This window comes from Peromyscus maniculatus, chromosome 1 (assembly GCF_049852395.1).
Source record: "Peromyscus maniculatus bairdii isolate BWxNUB_F1_BW_parent chromosome 1, HU_Pman_BW_mat_3.1, whole genome shotgun sequence".
NCBI classification, from domain to species: Eukaryota; Metazoa; Chordata; class Mammalia; order Rodentia; family Cricetidae; genus Peromyscus; species Peromyscus maniculatus.
Genome location: NC_134852.1, coordinates 136,144,897 through 136,163,540, shown reverse-complemented (window position 1 = coordinate 136,163,540; position 18,644 = coordinate 136,144,897). Strand labels below are relative to the sequence as shown.

The 18,644-nt window shown below is 45.3% G+C and overlaps 1 protein-coding gene across 7 annotated transcripts in view; it reads left to right on the top strand.

Moving 5' to 3' along the window:
- Xpo6 (exportin 6) overlaps positions 1 to 18,644 on the top strand; it is a 115,172-nt gene that overhangs the window by 89,532 nt on the left and 6,996 nt on the right. For all 7 annotated transcript variants that reach the window (XM_076552038.1, XM_076552034.1, XM_076552035.1 and 4 more), the window contains 8 exons: positions 2,088 to 2,247; positions 3,983 to 4,075; positions 8,484 to 8,628; positions 10,691 to 10,837; positions 11,549 to 11,738; positions 16,954 to 17,109; positions 18,011 to 18,125; positions 18,251 to 18,422. In XM_076552038.1, the coding sequence (XP_076408153.1) occupies positions 2,088 to 2,247; positions 3,983 to 4,075; positions 8,484 to 8,628; positions 10,691 to 10,837; positions 11,549 to 11,738; positions 16,954 to 17,109; positions 18,011 to 18,125; positions 18,251 to 18,422 (1,178 nt within the window). The remainder of the gene's footprint in view (positions 1 to 2,087; positions 2,248 to 3,982; positions 4,076 to 8,483; positions 8,629 to 10,690; positions 10,838 to 11,548; positions 11,739 to 16,953; positions 17,110 to 18,010; positions 18,126 to 18,250; positions 18,423 to 18,644) is intronic.

Here is an 18,644-nt window from a genome sequence, read left to right as displayed (position 1 = left end):
GCCAAATAAACTCATTTGAGTTTTCTTGCGCATTGTGAAGCATTCCTCCATGCCTTAGTAGCTTGGAAGCCAAGTTTCCAGTGCAGAGGTTCTTTGAAAAAATGAAAATGTTGACCAGTTTGTTCCCTGGTTCTCATGGGTGTTGGCTCCCTGCTCATGGGTGTAAGCGACCTCCCTGCCCTGTTGTCAGTCTTCTTGGTGGGCTGTGGTGAGGAGCCAGGTACAGTTTCCCCTTCATTCGACTATTTCTGACACTCGAGTCTACTGTGATTTGTAGCGGAACCACCCCCACCCCTCAGTACACACTCACACCAGGCACTGTTTTGTTAGCATATTTGCTACTGCTGAACTTCCTGCTAATGCTTCTTTGTTAAAAAACAAGGCAAAACACATCCATGTCAGCTGCTGTGTGCCTCATGCTCTTGATAGGTCAGCTTTTGCCCTCACTGTCAGCATCTCCTGTGTGTGGACGGAGACCCCGCCTTGGCTGTTCTCCTCAGATCTGTTCTGTATTTGCTTCTGCTGTTCCTCATTGAGATTTTCCCTTAGCTCTGAGTAACCTATCAACTTTCAGTTAGTCACGAAAGCTTTCTTACCGAAGAGATTGTTGCATTTATAGGATAGAAAGCTTTAAATTTGTGTTATTTGGTATGTGAAAGCTGTTTTCTGATTTGTGTATTCTCTCAGAGTGGAATACCTTAATTGCTCCTATGTATACCTCTACCTTTCACCTCTCCGGCAAGGAAGCTACTTTTTAGACTGCTTCATGGTAGCTTGGCTTAGTGAGGAAAGAGTACTTTAAAAGCTTGTCTAATCCTGTATGTAGTAGCATTTCCGTTGAAAGGTTCTACCTCGCAGACATTCTGTGTTCTTTGCTACTGGGTGTGGCTCCTATGAGAGATCTGGAGTCAGTAATGGGATAGGCTTTCAGGTGGTTGTGAAGTGACAGGGAGGAAGATTGCCGATGACCAAGCCTTGGCCCACTAGGGGACAGCATGGGTATTCTTAGGTGACTTGAGTTTAGGAAAAAGGTGCAGACACGCAGCAGATGACTACTTATTCTGACTAGTGGCCATGTTAGCTGTTGGTTTCAAGTCAGTAAGGAGACAATAGATGGCAGGAGAGCAAGCACCAGGGGAGGAGGTTAAGTGGTAGATGGTGAAGGCCTGGAGTGGCTCTGGGAGGACACAGATTTGAAAAGTGCTAAGGGAGTGTGGGATTGCAGCTGCCCTAGCCTGGGCCTTAACTGTGGCTTCCTACTTGATATCACCCATGTTTGATAAACACGTTGTCAGACTCTGGTCTTTCTCCAGACTGAGAGTCCTGACTGCCTTCTGGTTCTGTGGGTGTCTGTGAAGAGACTGGTCCACAAGACAAGGCCTGACCAATTGAGGGTATTTTGTCATTCATCCTAGCATCATACTTGTTAGGTTTGGATATATGTTGAAAAGTAAGAAAGTTTCAAGCCTTAGAAAATTTTAACTCGTTGTGACCCATAATAATCACAGAATTTAACCATGCCCTGTAGATTGTAGGGTTTTAATGTACTCTGTCCTATAGTGAATTAGGTGATAGTAGCTTCGCCATTTTTAAGGCTGAAGAGACAAGCTTGGAAGGGTTGATGGTATAGTGAGAAAGTAGTGGGGACTGTCTACTGTACCTGAGTCCTGTGCCCATTTCTCCCTGTTGTGTTGGCCAAAAACCTGGGATGGAATGCAGAGCTCACAGAGAGCACTAGATCTGCCCTGGACATAGGACCATGGTGGGCATGTTATGTACTGGACTCACCCATTTGCATGTCCTTGTGTGTAGGTTGGTAATGTCATAACTGTACCAGTATCAGAAGGAATGAGGTCAGGGATATACCAGGCTGTCTGTCATCATTGCCCTGGGTCCCTGGAGCAACATAGATAAAGTTGTAGGTGGAGGCTGTCCCTAGATGTGCTCATCTATCTGTACTGGGAAGCAACTAAAGGTTTTTATTGCTGGAGCATTATTAGTTTACCCTGTTTGGCTTGTTTGGAATGGTTGTTTATTACAACTAAAGCTTGTTCTTCTCTGGAAAACTAAGAGATGTTGTGTTCCAGGCCCCAGGCTGAACATCACAGCGGAGAATGACTGCCGGCGCTTGCACTGCTCACTGAGAGACTTGAGCTCCCTGCTGCAGGCTGTGGGCCGGTTAGCCGAGTACTTCACTGGGGATGTGTTTGCTGCAAGGTTCAACGATGCTCTCACAGTCGTGGAGAGGTAGGCTGGCTGTGCCCTGCAGCCCCTTCTTCAGAGTTAAGCTCTCCTTTTCATGGGAGGATGGCATGCACCGTTGTGTATCCTCTTGTCTTTTGTGCCACGGATAGGTTATTATGGAGCAGATTGCCGTTTGATGGACTGAGCTTTAAGGCCCCCATCTGTGAAACGGTGGGAAAGGTTTCTTATAGTTTACTGTGAGATTTGAATAAGGTACTTAATGTGGTGAATAAAACAGAACACACAGTAAACACAAGCCAAGCTGTTAGTCATTGGCAACCTTCTATGTAGCTGTAAAAATGGTATTGGACTCAGAAAAATCCAGGCACAATCAAGTTCCATGTCTTTTCTGATGGGATAAAGGAACATCAAGAAAGGCCTAATGGGGCTGGGAAGATACCTTGCAAGAGGGACCTGAGTTTGATCCTCAGAACACAACATTTAAAAACAAAAACAAAACAGAAAAAGCCCAGGCACAGTGACACACTTCTATTCCCAGCTCTGGGGAGACAGAGACAGGCAGACTCCTATGCAGTAGACTCCAGTGAGAGGCTTGCTCCCCACCAAAACAATAGAAGAAGACAGGGAGGAAGAAAGCTAAAAAAGGTAGAAGGTACCTGAGGAATAACAACCAAGGTTGTTGTCCTCCACACTGATATATAATGCACATACATAGTCATGCACGGAAATGGGGGGGGGGCAGACTCCACTAGACAGCAGCATCCCTTTTCGTGTGGGCCACAGGTGATAGAGGTCTAGGCTGTTGATGGTTTGGGTCCCTGGAGAGAAATGCAGCTGTTGGCTGGGAAACATCTCATTCAGCTGCCCAATCCTCTCCCTAAACATCTTGGACACTGAAGGTGGGTCAGGTGGACGTGTTGGGTTCACAGCTGAGTAGGTGTATGGGAAGCCTGATGCTTTATAGTTCGTGTGCTGGTCTCATCACTGGTAACATACAAAGAACCAACCCTAAGAACTGAGTTACTTGCATACCAAATTTCTTATTTGTTTTGTTTGAGAGAGTGTCCCACTGTGTAGACTGGATGGCCTAGAACTCACTCTGTAGCCCAGGCTGGCCTCTAATTCATAGAGATCCACCTGCCTCTGTCTCCTAGGTGCTGGGAATTAAAGGCGTGAGCCACCACACCCAGCTTATACCAAATTTTAAAAAATTTGCATCTTGGCTTAAAACAAAAGATAACTAAAAGTTTATTACTACATACTACCACGATTATTAAAATTAATTAATTAAAATTAATAGTGGTAGTATGTAGTAATAAGAAAATTTTACAAGTAGTTTTTCACTCTCTGTTTCAATCTTTCCTCTGTTGTGTGTGTGTGTGTGTGTGTGTGTGTGTGTGTGTGTGTGTGTGTGTGTGTGTGTGTGTAGGTTAAGGACAACTTACAGGAGTCGGTTCTCTCCTACTATGCTCCCCTGGATAAAACTCTGGTGATGAGGCCAGGTGGCAAGTGCCTTTTACCCACTGAGCCACCTCACCAGCCCTTGTTTCTAGACTTCTTGACATCTAAGTGGTGATGCTTTAGCAAATGTTCTTGTAATGAACCCTTAATGCACAGCTCTGGCTATTTTCTTTGAAAGAACTGGAGATCAGATTTTGTTTGTGTGTTTGTTTGTTTATTATATGAAACCTTGGGGTTTTCTTTGGCAACTTGTCCATTTTGTTTGTTTTGGGCTCTCAAGCTTCATGTCCTTTCTCACCTTCTCCTTTGTTAACAGGTTGGTCAAAGTTACTCTGTATGGATCTCAGATAAAACTGTACAACATTGAGACAGCTGTGCCATCAGTGTTGAAACCTGACCTCATTGATGTGTAAGTAGAGTGTGGTGACTGCCTTCTCAAGAGATGTTGACCCTACCTGCAGATGAAGTGACTGCCACAGATACAGGGACACTCTTGAACTCTGACCCTAGAAAGACAGATGTACGTCTGGGGTGAATGTAATTGGATGAAGCTCCGTGGGGTGGGCATTGCAAGAGGCAGCAGTGTGGCCGTGCAGTTAGGAACTAGTGAGCACCATGGTGAAGAGGAGGCTGAAAGGTACACAGGGATGCATGGAAGCTCCTGAACCGTGTGTCTCTTGCCCTGTGGGCAGGTTGTTCACTGAGTTGGTGGATTAAGACAAAAAACAACCATCTTATACAAGATGCTTTTATTGTGGAGGCAGGGTGCTCTTCCCCAGAAACTGAATATCCTCTAATTAACTTCTGACTGATAGCTGGAAGTTGGGATGCCCACATTTCCTCTGAAAGTTTGATTAGTTTGCTGTAGTGGGTCTCCGAACTTGGCAGGACACATCTAGGTGTGTTAGATGAATGCCAGATGAGATGAGCAGAGCATGGTATTGGAGGGGTTCAGAGCCTCCCTGTCTTTTCTGGGCAGTCCCCTCCAGAAACCTGCATGTGTTCCATGATTCAGAGGTTCCCCAGCTCTCCTAGTCCCCTCAGGGTTAGTATGGAGGCATGAGTGATTGGTTATATCATCGGGGAAACCTTTAGTCCCTTTACCTTTCCCAGAGGCTGGGGTGTGACAGAGACCCAGCCCACCAAGCACGTGGCTGGGTCCCTTGGCAATCTAGGGACTTTCCAGAAATTGTCTTGCTTAACATATGCTTAGTTGTGTTGGAAAGGGTTGTTAAAAGTAACCAAAGACTTTTGACTGTTCTGAAGATACTGGAGGAACTGAGGGCAAAAGACCAAAAGTTGTCCTTATTGGGGGGACATTGTAAGGACTGTGGGAGCTCTGTAAACCAGCGACTAGTCCAAACCAAAATAGATGTTCTAAAGCAAGTGGAGCACAAAAGGGCTGTCGAACATCTTCCTCCAGATTTTAAGTGTGGTAGGATGGCACCGGGCCCAAATGTCTGTGTATTAAATAAGAATGTCAAGTTACTTTGATGCTTGACTCAAGACACTCAGATGAAGTATGTACATGGGGGACATGCATGAGAGAATGACCTGGAAGGGATGGAATTTGGGGACTATAAATAAGACCTTATCCCTGTTGCACTGCCCCAGAGGCTTGCTGTGGACTAGAGCAGAGGCTGGTAAATCCTGACCCATGGCACACACACATACACACACCTCCTCCACCTATAAAGTAGTGGTAAGAAGACCAAGCTGCAACAGTTGAGAGACCTTTTTCCCTACCCTAGATCAGATAACAGTTAATGCAATAGAACAAGTGTCCAGGCGTAAGCAGAAGAGTCTGACTTACACATAGAAACTTAAAAGAAGGTGTAGAGTGGGCCAGGGCAAAGCCATAGAAATGTGATGCTTAGCAGGAGTTGAGTACAGACCAGTGCCCACCTGCAGTTTCAGCATGTTTCATTGGAACACAATAGCCATATCCATTCACATATCCACAGTATTTGTGCCGATCTCTACACCACAGCCACAGCTGACAGGAGTATGTGGGTGCAAGGCCTAAAATACACTTTTTTTTAATATAGAAAATGTGCAGCTGAGTGGCAGTGGTGCATGCCTTTCATCCCAGCTTTTTGGAGGCAGAGGCAGGTGGATCTCTGTGAGTTTGAAGCCAGCATGATCTTCAAAGCTGAGTGTCAGGATAGCCCCGGTCACAGAGAAACCCTGTCTCCAGAAAAACAAAACGAAAAAGAGCTGTTCTCTTCAGCTGCAAATTAAAAAAAATGGGGGGAAGAGACTTATTTACTAGGATTTTCTATTTAAAACATGTTACTTTCCTCTTTGAGAACTAGAGAAAGCTGTGTGCCAGCTCCCAAGCAAGATGCCAGTTGGCCCACTATCTGGATACCTTGCACAGGGTGTTTGTGGGCTTGAGAGCCCCCCCCCCTTCTGCCTCGGGGAGCTCTGAGGTGTGTGTGTGTGTGTGTGTGTGTGTGTGTGTGTGTGTGTGTGCGCGCGCGTGCGCGCACTCTGTTGATTGACATGCTCAGACTCCAATTACTGACCTTGCTCACTTGCTGTCCTTCTTAGGTTTGATACCTAGACCTTCAGTAAAAGGTGGACTGCTCAGTGGATTCTGAGTATGAAAAATAAACTAGCTGCCTATAAGGAATTTCTAGTTTTTCCTATTTTGTGCTACTTAGTTCCTTTCTTTCCTAACAACTATTTGAAAAGTTACAGATTTTGAAAAATTTGTAGATATGGTTTAAAAGTGGAAAGGGAAAAACCCCACAGAATAAAATACTCTAATTAGCCTGGAGTCATGAATTGGTTTGGCCATCTTTGCCTTTGTTTTTTAGCATTTCTTTCTGTGTGTTTGTACACTTAGGTACTTTTTGTTGTTGTTGTTGTTGAGTGAGTTGAAAATAAACTTTGATAGCATGTTACTTCACCTGTAAGTCCTTTTAGGTATCTGTCTCATAAGGAACATGGCCGTTCTCTAGAACTGTATCACCTTTGTCCGCACTTACAAAGTTATAAACTAATATTTAGTGTACACACACACACACACACACACACACACACACACACACACACACACACACACACACACACACACTCTCTCTCTCTCTCTAAAGGTTTAATCATGGTTCAACTTTAAATCTGTCTCCCATAATCTAGAGTAGCCCCTAGTTAAATAAGAAAGGAAGAGACAGACAGACACTTTGGAGCCCCAGACCTTGAGTTTACTGTTTAAAGAATATCCTACAGACCAGAGTTGGCCAGTTTTTTCTTCACTGTTTAAGCTGTTGTTATGTGTTTGCACCAAGGTGGCTCATCCTGTGATGTCTTTCCTCTTGTGTCATGTCAGGAGCTGCTTGGGGCACTGTTGACACTGTCTGAGTGTGGAGTGCGGTCTGTCTACACCCTCCCGATGTCCACAGGCCTGATGTCCACAGGCAGGCTCTAGAAGCTGCGGCACTTACGCTGCTCCTCACACTATGCCTTGCTGTCTGACAACATAATCTCTCCACTAAAAGGAACCGGAACTCCTTTGAGAAAATGTATTGTTTTGGGACAGGATGATGCTGAAGTGGTTCCTGAATGTGTCTGGAATATGCAAGAACACACAGGAGCTGGCTTGAAGGGAGTGTTCGTGCTTGGACTTGATCAGCGATTAAAAATGACAATGAATATACTATTTGGAGTAAAAATAATCCATTTGGCCAAACTTTTTTTTTTTTTTTTTTTTTTTAAGAATTATCTGTTTCACAGTGACCAAGAAAAGGGGTCTTAATGGTGCCCACACCATGGGGAACTATATATGTAGGTCATATCAGAATATCCACTCAGGTTGCTTAGTGGTGACTGCAGAAAAGGAGAAGTTGTACATAGCTGTGTGGTCAGTGTTTTGAACTAGACTGCTGCCTTGCCTCTGTTGTTTATCATCTTAGTGAGCTTTTAGGATTTTCTATGTTCGACAGACCTGGAACTGGCTATACAGATCATGCTGTCCTTGAACTCAGAAATAAGCCCGCTTCTTCCTCCAAGAGCTAGGATTAAAGATATTCATCACTGTGCCCGACATGTTTTGGGGTTTTTGTTTGGTTGCTTTTAGTTGTGCTTTTAAACAGGGTTTCACTTTGTAGTTCAGGCTGATTTGGAACCTAGAGTGTTTATTCTCACCCCAGCCTCGAGTGCAGGGGTCACAACTTTAACTGTATTTTGTTAATGTGATCTAGTGCAGCTTTTGCAGAAGTCCAGGCAGAACACTCTGAACACTCCAGGCAGATGGGTACTGGGAGGGAGACTTTCTGGAATCTTCTGTCAGAGCTGTATAATACCCATTACTCATTTAGACTGGAGTCTGCAGCTAAGACTGTAAAGTTTTTACTTTTTTTTTGTTGTTGTTGTTGCTGTTGTTTTGTTTTTCAAGACAAGGTTTCTCTGTATAGTTTTGGTGCCTGTCCTGGAGGCTGACCTCGAACTCACAGAGATCCGCCTGCCTCTGCCTCCTGAGTGCTGGGATTAAAGGCGTGGGCCACCACCTCTGCCACCACCACCCAGCTAGTTTTTACTATCTTTTAAGTTAGCATGTCTCCCCTTACGTTTGTCATCATCTTCTTAAATATACTTGTGTATCACAGAAAGATTAAGATCTGGTAGGTATTTAGGAACTGCCCTGCGTATTCTCAGCAGTGTTGGTCTTATACAGGTGGTTGATTTCTACACTGTCACCATGTCCTGGAATGCCCTGCACGGTGGATGAGTTGCTTGTCTTCTTCCCTACAGAAACAACTTCATGCCACTGTGTTCACCTGGCCCTCAGATCACTAACTCTTTCCTTTCTGCAGGCATGCCCAGTCACTTGCTGCTCTCCAGGCCTACTCCCATTGGTTGGCACAGTATTGCAGTGAAGCCCATCGACAGAACACACAGCAGTTTGTGACACTCATCTCTACCACCATGGATGCGATCACACCTCTCATCAGCACCAAGGTCGTGAGACAGAAAATGCTGTACCTGTTTGTCCTCTCCATAGTCCTGTTTATCATAAAACCAAAACAATGTCCAGACATGCCTGTGGAGATCAGAGAACACTTGATAGAAATTGGTTCTCTTTTTCTACTCTGCTAGGCCCTGGTTTGTGGTGGCAAGGACCTTTCCCCCAGAGCCACCTTGCCAGCCCTTATGTCCCTTTTCAGTTGTAGTCCACACATGTTCAAATGTGACTTGGGTTTTGCTTATGGTGAAAGTACCTGCTCCGTTTTGTTAACTAAAAAGTTTTGTTGTTTGATTTCATTCCTTGAAACAACATTGTTCTCAGGATGAACATGGTCAGGGCTAATGGCAATCCTTCTAGACATGCTTCTGTGTTTTTACAGAGAGTTTGTAGATAGCTAGAGGTACTGCTGTTTATTTCTAGCACAGAGCAACTTGAGTTTTCATACTACCCAGTGCTGTTTGCTTATGAGGATGGGTTTTAACTTTCTCATTGACAGAAGGGTGCTCCCTTTATGTCTACTCTTTTTTTGGTTTTTCAAGACAGGGTTTCTCTGTGTAACTTTGCGCCTTTCCTGGAACTCGCTTTGTAGACCAGGCTGGCCTTGAACTCACAGAGATCCACCTGCCTCTGCCTCCCGAGTGCTGGGACTAAAGGCAGACCAGGCTGGCCTTGAACTCACAGAGATCCACCTGCCTCTGCCTCCCGAGTGCTGGGACTAAAGGCGTGCACCACCACCGCCCGGCTATGTCTACTCTTGTACAAATGCCAGAGGGCCTCTAGTGGGGTTCCAGAAGAGACCTTGCTAAGGAAAGGTTGTAGCTATATAAGATGGACAGAGTCTAGTAAGACCTTGCCCAAGAAGACTGTTAACTTGCATGAGGTGCATTCAGCGATCAGGTGTTCTTACTGTCTTTGCACGTCCAGGCATTCTGCTCTAATGGAGCTGTGTTGACTTCCATAAACCTGCTGTGTGTAATGATAAATTTTTAAAAAGTTTTGATGCCCATAAGGAGTATGTTCCATAATTTACCTAGCTCTTGCTCCACTTTTAGGTTGATTCCTTTGCAGGTAAAATTGGGCTGGGAATTTAGCTCAATTAGTAGAGTGCTTGCCTCATGTGGATGGAGCCCTGGGTTCAGGCCCTAGCACTGCTTGAAAACGTGTGGTGGTGGTGGTGGTACATGCCTTTAATCCCAGCATTCAGGGATAGAAGTAGGATCAGAAGTTCACGGTCATCTCGGCTATATAGCAAGTCAAAGCCAGTCTGGGCTACATGAGACCCTGTCTTTAATAAATACTTCTGAAATACATAGATTCAAGAATATGTTTATTCTGTTATATAATTTCCTTAGAATAAGTAGAGATTATGGTGTTACAGGTTAGAAATATTTTGTGATTCTAGGAAATTACCATGATTCCTCCTTCCTAAATTATTCTGCAGACCGTGACTCTTTGGTGTGGTGTTTCACTATCCTACTCATCCCTTACTAGGAAGCTTTCTTAGGTGCAGGTATGGCTCATCGGTAGAGTGTGTTTAACACAGTCAAGGCTGAGGCCAGTTTCTAACCTCTCCTTTCCAATAACTTTTCTTTTATGGATTTGAAGCTGCCAGTGATTTGAACCAAGTTTTTTAGGCATGATGAGGTGAAAGAAATAGGAGAGACTAAGAGATTGATACGATAAAATGCAGGAAGAAAGGGCTGAGTGAGACCTTGGCTTCTGGGGGAGCCAGAGCAGGGAATTGAAGAATACCATGTTTGAAGGGAAGACTTGGACAGCATGCCAGTGAGGACACCGTGTGGTTTAATGGATGTGTATGAGTTGAGGAGAGACTGGGAAGAAGGAACAAGAAGTGATGGTGATGGAGGGCAGGAGCTGTAGATATGGGATAGAAGACGTTAGTCTTGTTAGGAGTCATCAGAGGAAACATGGCAGACTCCCTCAGTGAATGGTACAGTTTGGCAGTCATTAGCTCCACTGCCTCAGGAAAGTTTCTCCAATAGCAGTCTCCGCAGAAGATAGAGTAAGCCAACATGTCACATGTCTGTGTTCTAGGTCCAAGACAAACTGCTGCTGTCTGCATGCCACCTGCTGGTCTCACTGGCCACCACTGTGCGGCCTGTCTTCCTCATCAGCATCCCTGCAGTGCAGAAGGTGTTCAACAGCATCATCGATGCCTCTGCCCAGCGCCTGGCAGACAAGGTAGGATGTTCTCCCTGGGGAAGCTGAGGCAAAAGAGGCTGCTTCTGCTTTTACATTCAAGTTGAAAGCCCCTCAGCTACATGGACTGCTTCCATGGCTAGCACTGACACAGCTTACTGGCTTCCCCACTCACAGCCAGCATCCTGATTGAGATGGGAAAGCTCTCCCCGTCCATGCACAGAGCCATCGTTTGCCTCCAGTGAGTGCCTGTGTTCTCGTTGGTTCGGGCCGTCTGCTTGGCGTTCTCACACACTTTCGTTCTGGGTTTGAGACGTGGCCTGGGAGGCTCAGACTAGGAGTAGGAAGTTGGTGAGGTGGGTGAATTTACAGGCAGGTTCTTCAGAGACCTGAATGTGAGCACGTGATGGCAAGAGAGTGTCCTTGTGAGCCTGTTCTTAGTGGTTTCTTCTGGGTCAGAAGGCAATATCAAAGGCCACACTAGACTATGTCCAGTGAGATTTCTCTCTCTGTGAGGCTTCAGATGCCAGATTGAGCAGGATGAATACTAGCTATGCTCAGTGAGGCCGACCTTGTATATTGAGATCCAGACTAGGGGATACTTCGGTGTTTCTCTTTCCTGCCTGAGTGCCTTAAAGCTGGACGATGGCCAGGCTATAAGAAGGACACCTAGGACCTGAGGCAGAGTCGATCTTGACTACCAGCTTTTGCTTGCCCTTTGACCTCTGATGAATGCCTTTGGGTTCCTTCTAGGCGCAGGTTTTGGTTTGCCGTGCACTCTCTAACACCTTGCTCCTTCCGTGGCCAAATCTTCCTGAGAGTGAGCAGCAGTGGCCCCTGCGCTCCGTCAACCATGCCAGCCTCATCTCGGCTCTTTCTCGGGACTACCACAGCCTGAAGCCCAGCGCTGCCGCCCCCCAGAGCAAAGTGCCGCTGGGTGACAGTAAGTAGCTCCTCAGGCGACTTTGCTTGCTTGTAGTGCCGTGACTACTCTGTAGGAAAACTATCACATCTGCGGACACATTTCCTCCTGTTAGCTTACTGTTGGACACCTGAAGAAGACATCTGTGGACGACACTGCCAGTGGGTGCTGTCCATCCACAAGCCTGAGGCTGACTGTGAACCCGGTTCAGATACTGTGTGTCTGAACAGAGCAGTCCCCCTCTTCTCAGGAGAGCGTACTTCAGAACTGTCTGCTGAGCAGCTTTAAGCTTTTCCAAATAGAAACATTTCAGAGGGTTGGGAAGAGCATGTGTCTTCACAAGTAATACTGAGGTGTGATTATTTACATCAGCGAGAAAAAAATGAAACAATTCTAGTTCATGTGAAAAGGATCAAATTTTCTTTGAAAATAACAAATATCAAAATATTTTAAAAATATTTTAAATTAAAAAAATATTTACCTTTATACTAAGAATAATGAAACACGGGCTGGGCTGTGATGGCTCACACCTTTAATCTCAGCACTCGGGAGGCAGAGGCAGGTGGATTTCTGTGAGTTCGAGGCCAGCCTGGACTAAAGAGTGAGTTCAAGGAAAGGTGCAAAGCTACACAGAGAAACACTGTTAGATGGTGTTGCTTATAGAATAATGTCAGCCGGGATGCTTTGTGAAATATTGCAAATGGTACTAAAGAGTGTTCTTTTTGTAGTTTGCTTATGATAGGTCTTATTGTTTACCTCAGGCTGACTTGGAATTTAGATAGTCCATGCTGAGCCAGAACTTGGGATCTTCTGGCTCTGCCTCCGAGCACTGTTAATACACATCAGATATGCTTCACAGTAACCTGTTTTAACCACCATTTTTCTTTCTTTTTTTGAGACAGCTTTTTTAGATCTCACCACATAGACTAGGTTAGCTGACCAGTGAGCACCAAGTACCGGCCTGTCTCGAGACCTCATCACTGGGGCATGTGTGTGTCTCCATGCTTATTTAGCTTTAAACTGTGGGTTCTGGGGATAGAACTCAGGGTCTCATGCTTATGTAGCAATGGCACCCCCTCCCCCCAGCTCTCTAAGTGCTCTCTTTAAAAAGAATTTTGTTTTTTTCTTTAAACCATTTTGTGTATGTGATGAGTGCGTGTGCTGTGTGAGTGTGGTGTGTGTGCTCAAGTGCACACTTGTAGAGACAGGAGGCATTGAGTGCCCTCTATTACTATGTCTCCTTCCTTTAAGTCAAGGTCTCTGGACCAGAGCTCACATGTTTTCAGACAGACTAGAGGCCGGTAAGGCCCAGTGATCCCGTCTCCATCCCCTTCAGTGCAGGGTTACAGCTGCGTGTGCCACCATGCCCAGCAAGTTACGTAGCTGTGGGTGGGGGTCCAAGCTCTCTTACTCACTGGGCCACCCTTCCAGCTCCCAAAAGATTGTTTCTATAACTTGAATATCAACATGCTCTATATTAAAAATTGCAATAGAATAACTTAAACAAGGAAAGGGAACTCCCACGTCTCAGTTGTGTCCGTGTCATGGAAAACAATTTTAGCTTTACGGTTGTATCCATGTTTTTACTGTGTAGAATTCTTGAGTGACACATGTAGATGGAGTGGCTGGTGTCTTGGGAATGTGCTGTATATGAGGCTCTTGCCTTAGTTTTATATCTGGTATCAAACCTGGCTTTTCCAATGTCAGTTTCTGAAGTCTGGTGCTTGCTTTATCCTAAAGTATCCCTCAAGAAGAAAGGAGTTTTTAAATTCTCATTTTAGCTTCATGATGGAGAGGATATCTGTTAACCTGATTTTATCTGATGTAGTGGCTTGCACAAAGGAAGGAGTTAAGCCTTGCTTCTGCTGAATGTTGAACACACATCATGCTCAGGACTGGAAGGAATGAAGGCCACAGACTGGTGAATTTCACTCCAGTGTGAGCTCTCAGTAGGAGGGCAGGTGGAGGGTTGATACACGTTCCTGGCCAGAACAAGCTGTATGGCCAGGACTTAACCTCAGAGCAGATAAGAGGGTGAGGCTGTTAGCTGGTATGGTTCCTGGCATAAGCACTGGCCTTAAAACCTGGTATATGTGGTTTCTTTGGCTTCCTCTTCTCTGGAACCTTCAAGCATATTCCGTTGCCTTCATTCTTAATGAATGTTTGGAAAAGGGTTCCCTTTCCTTGCTCAACTTTATATTTTGAAAACTTTAAATTTTCAGAGTAGTTGAAATAAGAATCATGCTCTGTGAGTTTGCAGTTAGCCTGGTCTACATAGTGAGTTGCAGGTCAACCAGGGCTCCATAGAGACCCTATATAAAGAACCAAAGCCCACCAAGAACCCAAGAGTAAGATCTGTGTATGATATTAGACACAATACAGGGAAGGAAAGAAAAGAGCAGTTGCGTACCTCTCTCCTTGCTTCACAGTTGCTCGCTTTGACACATGGTGTTTTCTTCCTCCAATGTACTTCTAATAAAAACCCAGACGTTTATACATATACATATTTAGACATTATATGTATATATATATATATATATAACAGGGTGTTGACATTGTCTTAGAACCAAAGACTGTTTCCACTGGCCAGCAGTGGGACAAAACATGTAACATTTGAGCCACAGTAACAAGTTTTCCCAGTGTTACCAAAATGTCTGGTTTTTCTAAAAGCTCAGGTCTTGTGTTGTATTCCGCTTTTGTTTCTCTTTACCCCCTTCAGTTAAAAAATGCACCTGCCTTTGTCTCTCATGACCTTGGCATTTCTTAAGAGTCAAGACTTGGGTTTTGGTAGACTTTTCCTTAATTTTGTTGTACCTAATTATCCCTCCAAATTAGGTAGAATGGTGTGTACTTCTTATCACATTACTTCTCTGTCATGTGATTTTCAGGCAGTGTCTGGGAAAGCTGCATCCACCAAGGCCCCCAAGAAGGGGATGCAGTTAGAAGTCTGAATGGCTGGAGCTAGGCCTGCACCACTTTTTCTCATTGTCTCTTGCTTTTTGACAATAAAGTCTTTAGTGGTTTGGGCTTGTCTTATTTATTATTACTATTATATTATTTGAAGTAGAGACTCTATGACTCAGACTGTCCTGGAACTCTTGATATTCCTGCCTCTGCCTCCAATGTGCTGAGTGTACAGACATGTCCCATCTGCCTGGCTTTCATGGTTTATAATGTACTATCTGTGGGAAGGCCACAGTCATACAATTACAGGGCTTTCAGTTTCTTCTATGTTTTGGTAAATAAATGTTGATCCTTTTTTTTTTTTTTTTTTTTTTTTGGTTTTTCGAGACAGGGTTTCTCTGCGTAGTTTTGCGCCTTTCCTAGAGCTCACTTGGTAGCCCAGGCTGGCCTCGAACTCACAAGAGATCCGCCTGGCTCTGCCTCCCGAGTGCTGGGATTAAAGGCGTGCGCCACCACCGCCCGGCCAATGTTGATCCTTTTTAAAATTTCCTTGACAGGCCAGTTTCTTGTCTCTTGACTCCCCAATACCCTGTCCTTCATTTCTGGTACCTTGTCTGTCTTAGTTAGGTTTTTATTGCTGTGAAGAGACACCATGACCATGGCAACTCTTATAAAGGAAACATTTAATTGTGGTGGTTCGCTTACATTTCAGAGGTTCAGTCCATCATGATGGGGAGCATGGTAGCATGCAAGCAGGCATGGTGCTGGAGAAATAGCTGAGAGTTCTGCATCTTGCAGGCCATAGGAAGTTGACTGACTGTCACACTGAGTGAAGCGTAAGAAAAAGACCTCAAAGCCCACCCCACAGTGACATACTTCTAACAGAAGGTGTGGCCCATATTAAAGGTGTGTCATCCAGCCACCTCCAACAAGGTCACACATAATGAGCTTATGGGGGCCAAATATACATCTAAACTACCACACTGTCTTTCATCTGTGGTACCTCCTTCGTGGGTTCCTAGCCCTGTCAAAATCCCTGAGTGTGCAGTAGTTTGTGGTGACTTCTTATCAGTAGTGTGAGTATCTTTTGATTGTTTTCTTACATCACAGTCTCCAGTCTTCAGGGATCAGCCTGTTGTGAGTCATTGGCTTCCATCCTCAGTCCCATGAGGGGATATTTCTGGCCATGTTTCAGATGAGGAAAGCAGAGCTCAGCAGCTAGTTAAACCAGAGGAACAGAACCAACTCTATACACTTCCTAAGCATGTCTTCTATCTCCCATACTCTCCTCTGACTGAAGCTTTAACACCACCCTTCCCACCCCAGCCCACCCCCAGGAGCCAGTGGGCTTTGTGAGGCTCAGAACAGCCCAGAGTATACTAGTCGGATAGTGACTCTCCAAGTCTCGGTCTGGACCAGTCTATGGAGTTCATCAAGGTTGAGCCTACTAGGCTTGGGCTGAGTCACAGTCTCCATTCGTGCAAGAGAATGGTGACAGCTTTCTCTTCGTAGACTTTGTATGCCAGGTGCCCTGCTAAAACCTTGCCTCAGACCCTCACAACAACCCAACAAAGATGGGTCTTTTGGGCCTGACTAGAATCCTACCCAGTCTATAAGCTGGCTACTGACCTCTCTGCTGCAGTCAGGCAGGCCTCTCACTTTGAATGTTGGCTGGTCACTGCCACCAGTTTCCCTGTGCTGTGTAGAATCACAGTGTGAACTCATATGTCAGTGTATTGTTAGAGTTAAATACATTGCCAGTAATATACAATATCATATATATCATCAGACTGCAGACCATTTGTCTCACCAGTCTTCTCATTAGTGTTTATTTGGCCAATCATTTTTGTGGAGGGGGTGGGCATGGGTCTCTTGGAGCTTAGGCTGGCTTCAAACTTCTACTCCTGCCTCCTGAGTGCTGGAATTATAGGTAAGTGCCAGCATACCCAGTTTTTTTTTATGTGATGCTGAGTGTTGAACTCAGGGCCTTGTGCATGTTAGGTAAGAACTTTATCAATTGAGCTATACCCCCAGGCTGTCTGTCACCTATTTGATTTGTTGCTAGTGGGTAAAGTTGGAGAAGGCATAAGCCCAAGTGTTCAGACAGGCAGACAACTGGAGTCTTGGAGGTCAGAAAGGAAGAGGAGAGACATGGTGCTTATGGGGTCATATAATGAAATAGGGGTAATCTCTACTGGTTAGCAGGACTTCCTTCTGTGTGTCTTCCTGGTGTTCCCTCTGCAAGGCTCTTCCGTCCCTTGTGTATGTTCTTTCTAATTGTGCTGTGTCTCAGACAACACATAACTAACTGCAGCTTCATCTTGACTTGCAGCCAAAGTGATTATTCACCAGACACTCAGTGTCTTGGAAGACATTGTGGAGAATATCTCTGGGGAATCCACCAAGTCCCGACAGATCTGTTACCAGTCACTGCAGGAATCTGTTCAGGTCTCCCTGGCCCTCTTTCCAGCTTTTATCCATCAGTCAGGTAAGAATTGTCTCAGAGGCCTGCCTCCTGGATGGATGGTGTTCACAAGGGCCAGAATACCCATTTAGAGCTGTAGAACATGACAAGTCAGAGCAAGCCAGCCTGGACTTTGCTCAGTGAAGGGAAGCAAATAGACAAAGGCAAAGGTATGCTGTCATTGGAGAGTCTGGAAAGGTGAGCAGAGCTGATGTGGTGTTCTTAAGCCGTGGTCAGTGTTGCTGTCACTGAACAACACTGCTCGGTCACTCTGAATGTACCCGTCTGGCTCTGCTGAGAGCATTTACAGTGGACTTGTCAGTGTTAGAAAGCATGGCCTTTGTAGCTTAGATGCACTGACAGCATCTCGTAAGCACATTATGTGTCGTAAGAACCAAAATGTCCCATGCAAGACGAGATCTGGATATGAAACCACACTAACCAGAATCAATAAATTCATTTAGTAGCCCAGGGCAGTGTGACCTGAGTGCTACATCATTATCTACTTTTAGCCACTTAACCTTGACCTACTACAGGGATGATTGGTCTTAGAGAGAAATGCCAGGGCATTCAGGTGTTGACCCAGTTGGATAATTTCTTGGATGTGAGCACAAAGTGGTTCATTTTCAGTGAGAATGCTGACCATGCTGGATGCAGGACAATACGCTGGGCTTCAAGATGAGACAACTGCATTTCCTGCTGTGAGCAATCAAGCAGCCATTCCTAGGAGCTGAGCTGTGTTCTCAGCAGGCTCTTAATCATTTTCCACTTTCCATCATTGACTCTGATGGTATTGGGGACATTTCTTCAGTGGGACGCATTAGAGAGATGACAGTGCAGATTGTAAGGAAGATTGATGAGGCCACGGATGCGTTAGTCCCTGTGCGCGGGCATGGTGTTGACCATTGGTTTGTCCTTCGTTCAGATGTGACTGATGAGATGCTGAGCTTCTTCCTCACCTTGTTTCGAGGCCTTAGAGTACAGATGGGTGTGCCTTTCACAGAGCAGATCATACAGACTTTCCTCAACATGTTTACCAGGTAACCGTACACTGCTGCCCAGGCCTTTCAGATCCCAGGAGCAAGCCTGGCTGCAAAGTGCATCGCTTGTCCTCTGGTTCCAGAAGAATCAGTTGTGAGTTATGGGGGCTTTCTCTTGCCCGCAGAGAACAGTTGGCTGAGAGCATCCTCCATGAAGGCAGCACTGGCTGCCGGGTGGTAGAAAAGTTCCTGAAGATCCTACAAGTGGTGGTGCAGGAGCCTGGCCAGGTGTTCAAGCCCTTCCTCCCCAGCATTATTGCGCTGTGCATGGAGCAGGTGTACCCCATCATTGCTGAGGTAGGGGGGGCAGGGAGGGAAGGAGGGGGGAAAGCACCTTCTGTTTAGATCTCATTTGTGAGTTCTTTCAGTACTCGCGTAAGTGATTTTTGGGGTCCCTCCTCCCTCCAAGAAAAGGACACATTGTGCACACACATACATAAAAAAATAAATGAATACTTAATAAAAAGAATAAACGTCTCTGGATACTTAGGACTTTTAAATGCTCGTAGCTCATAGCCA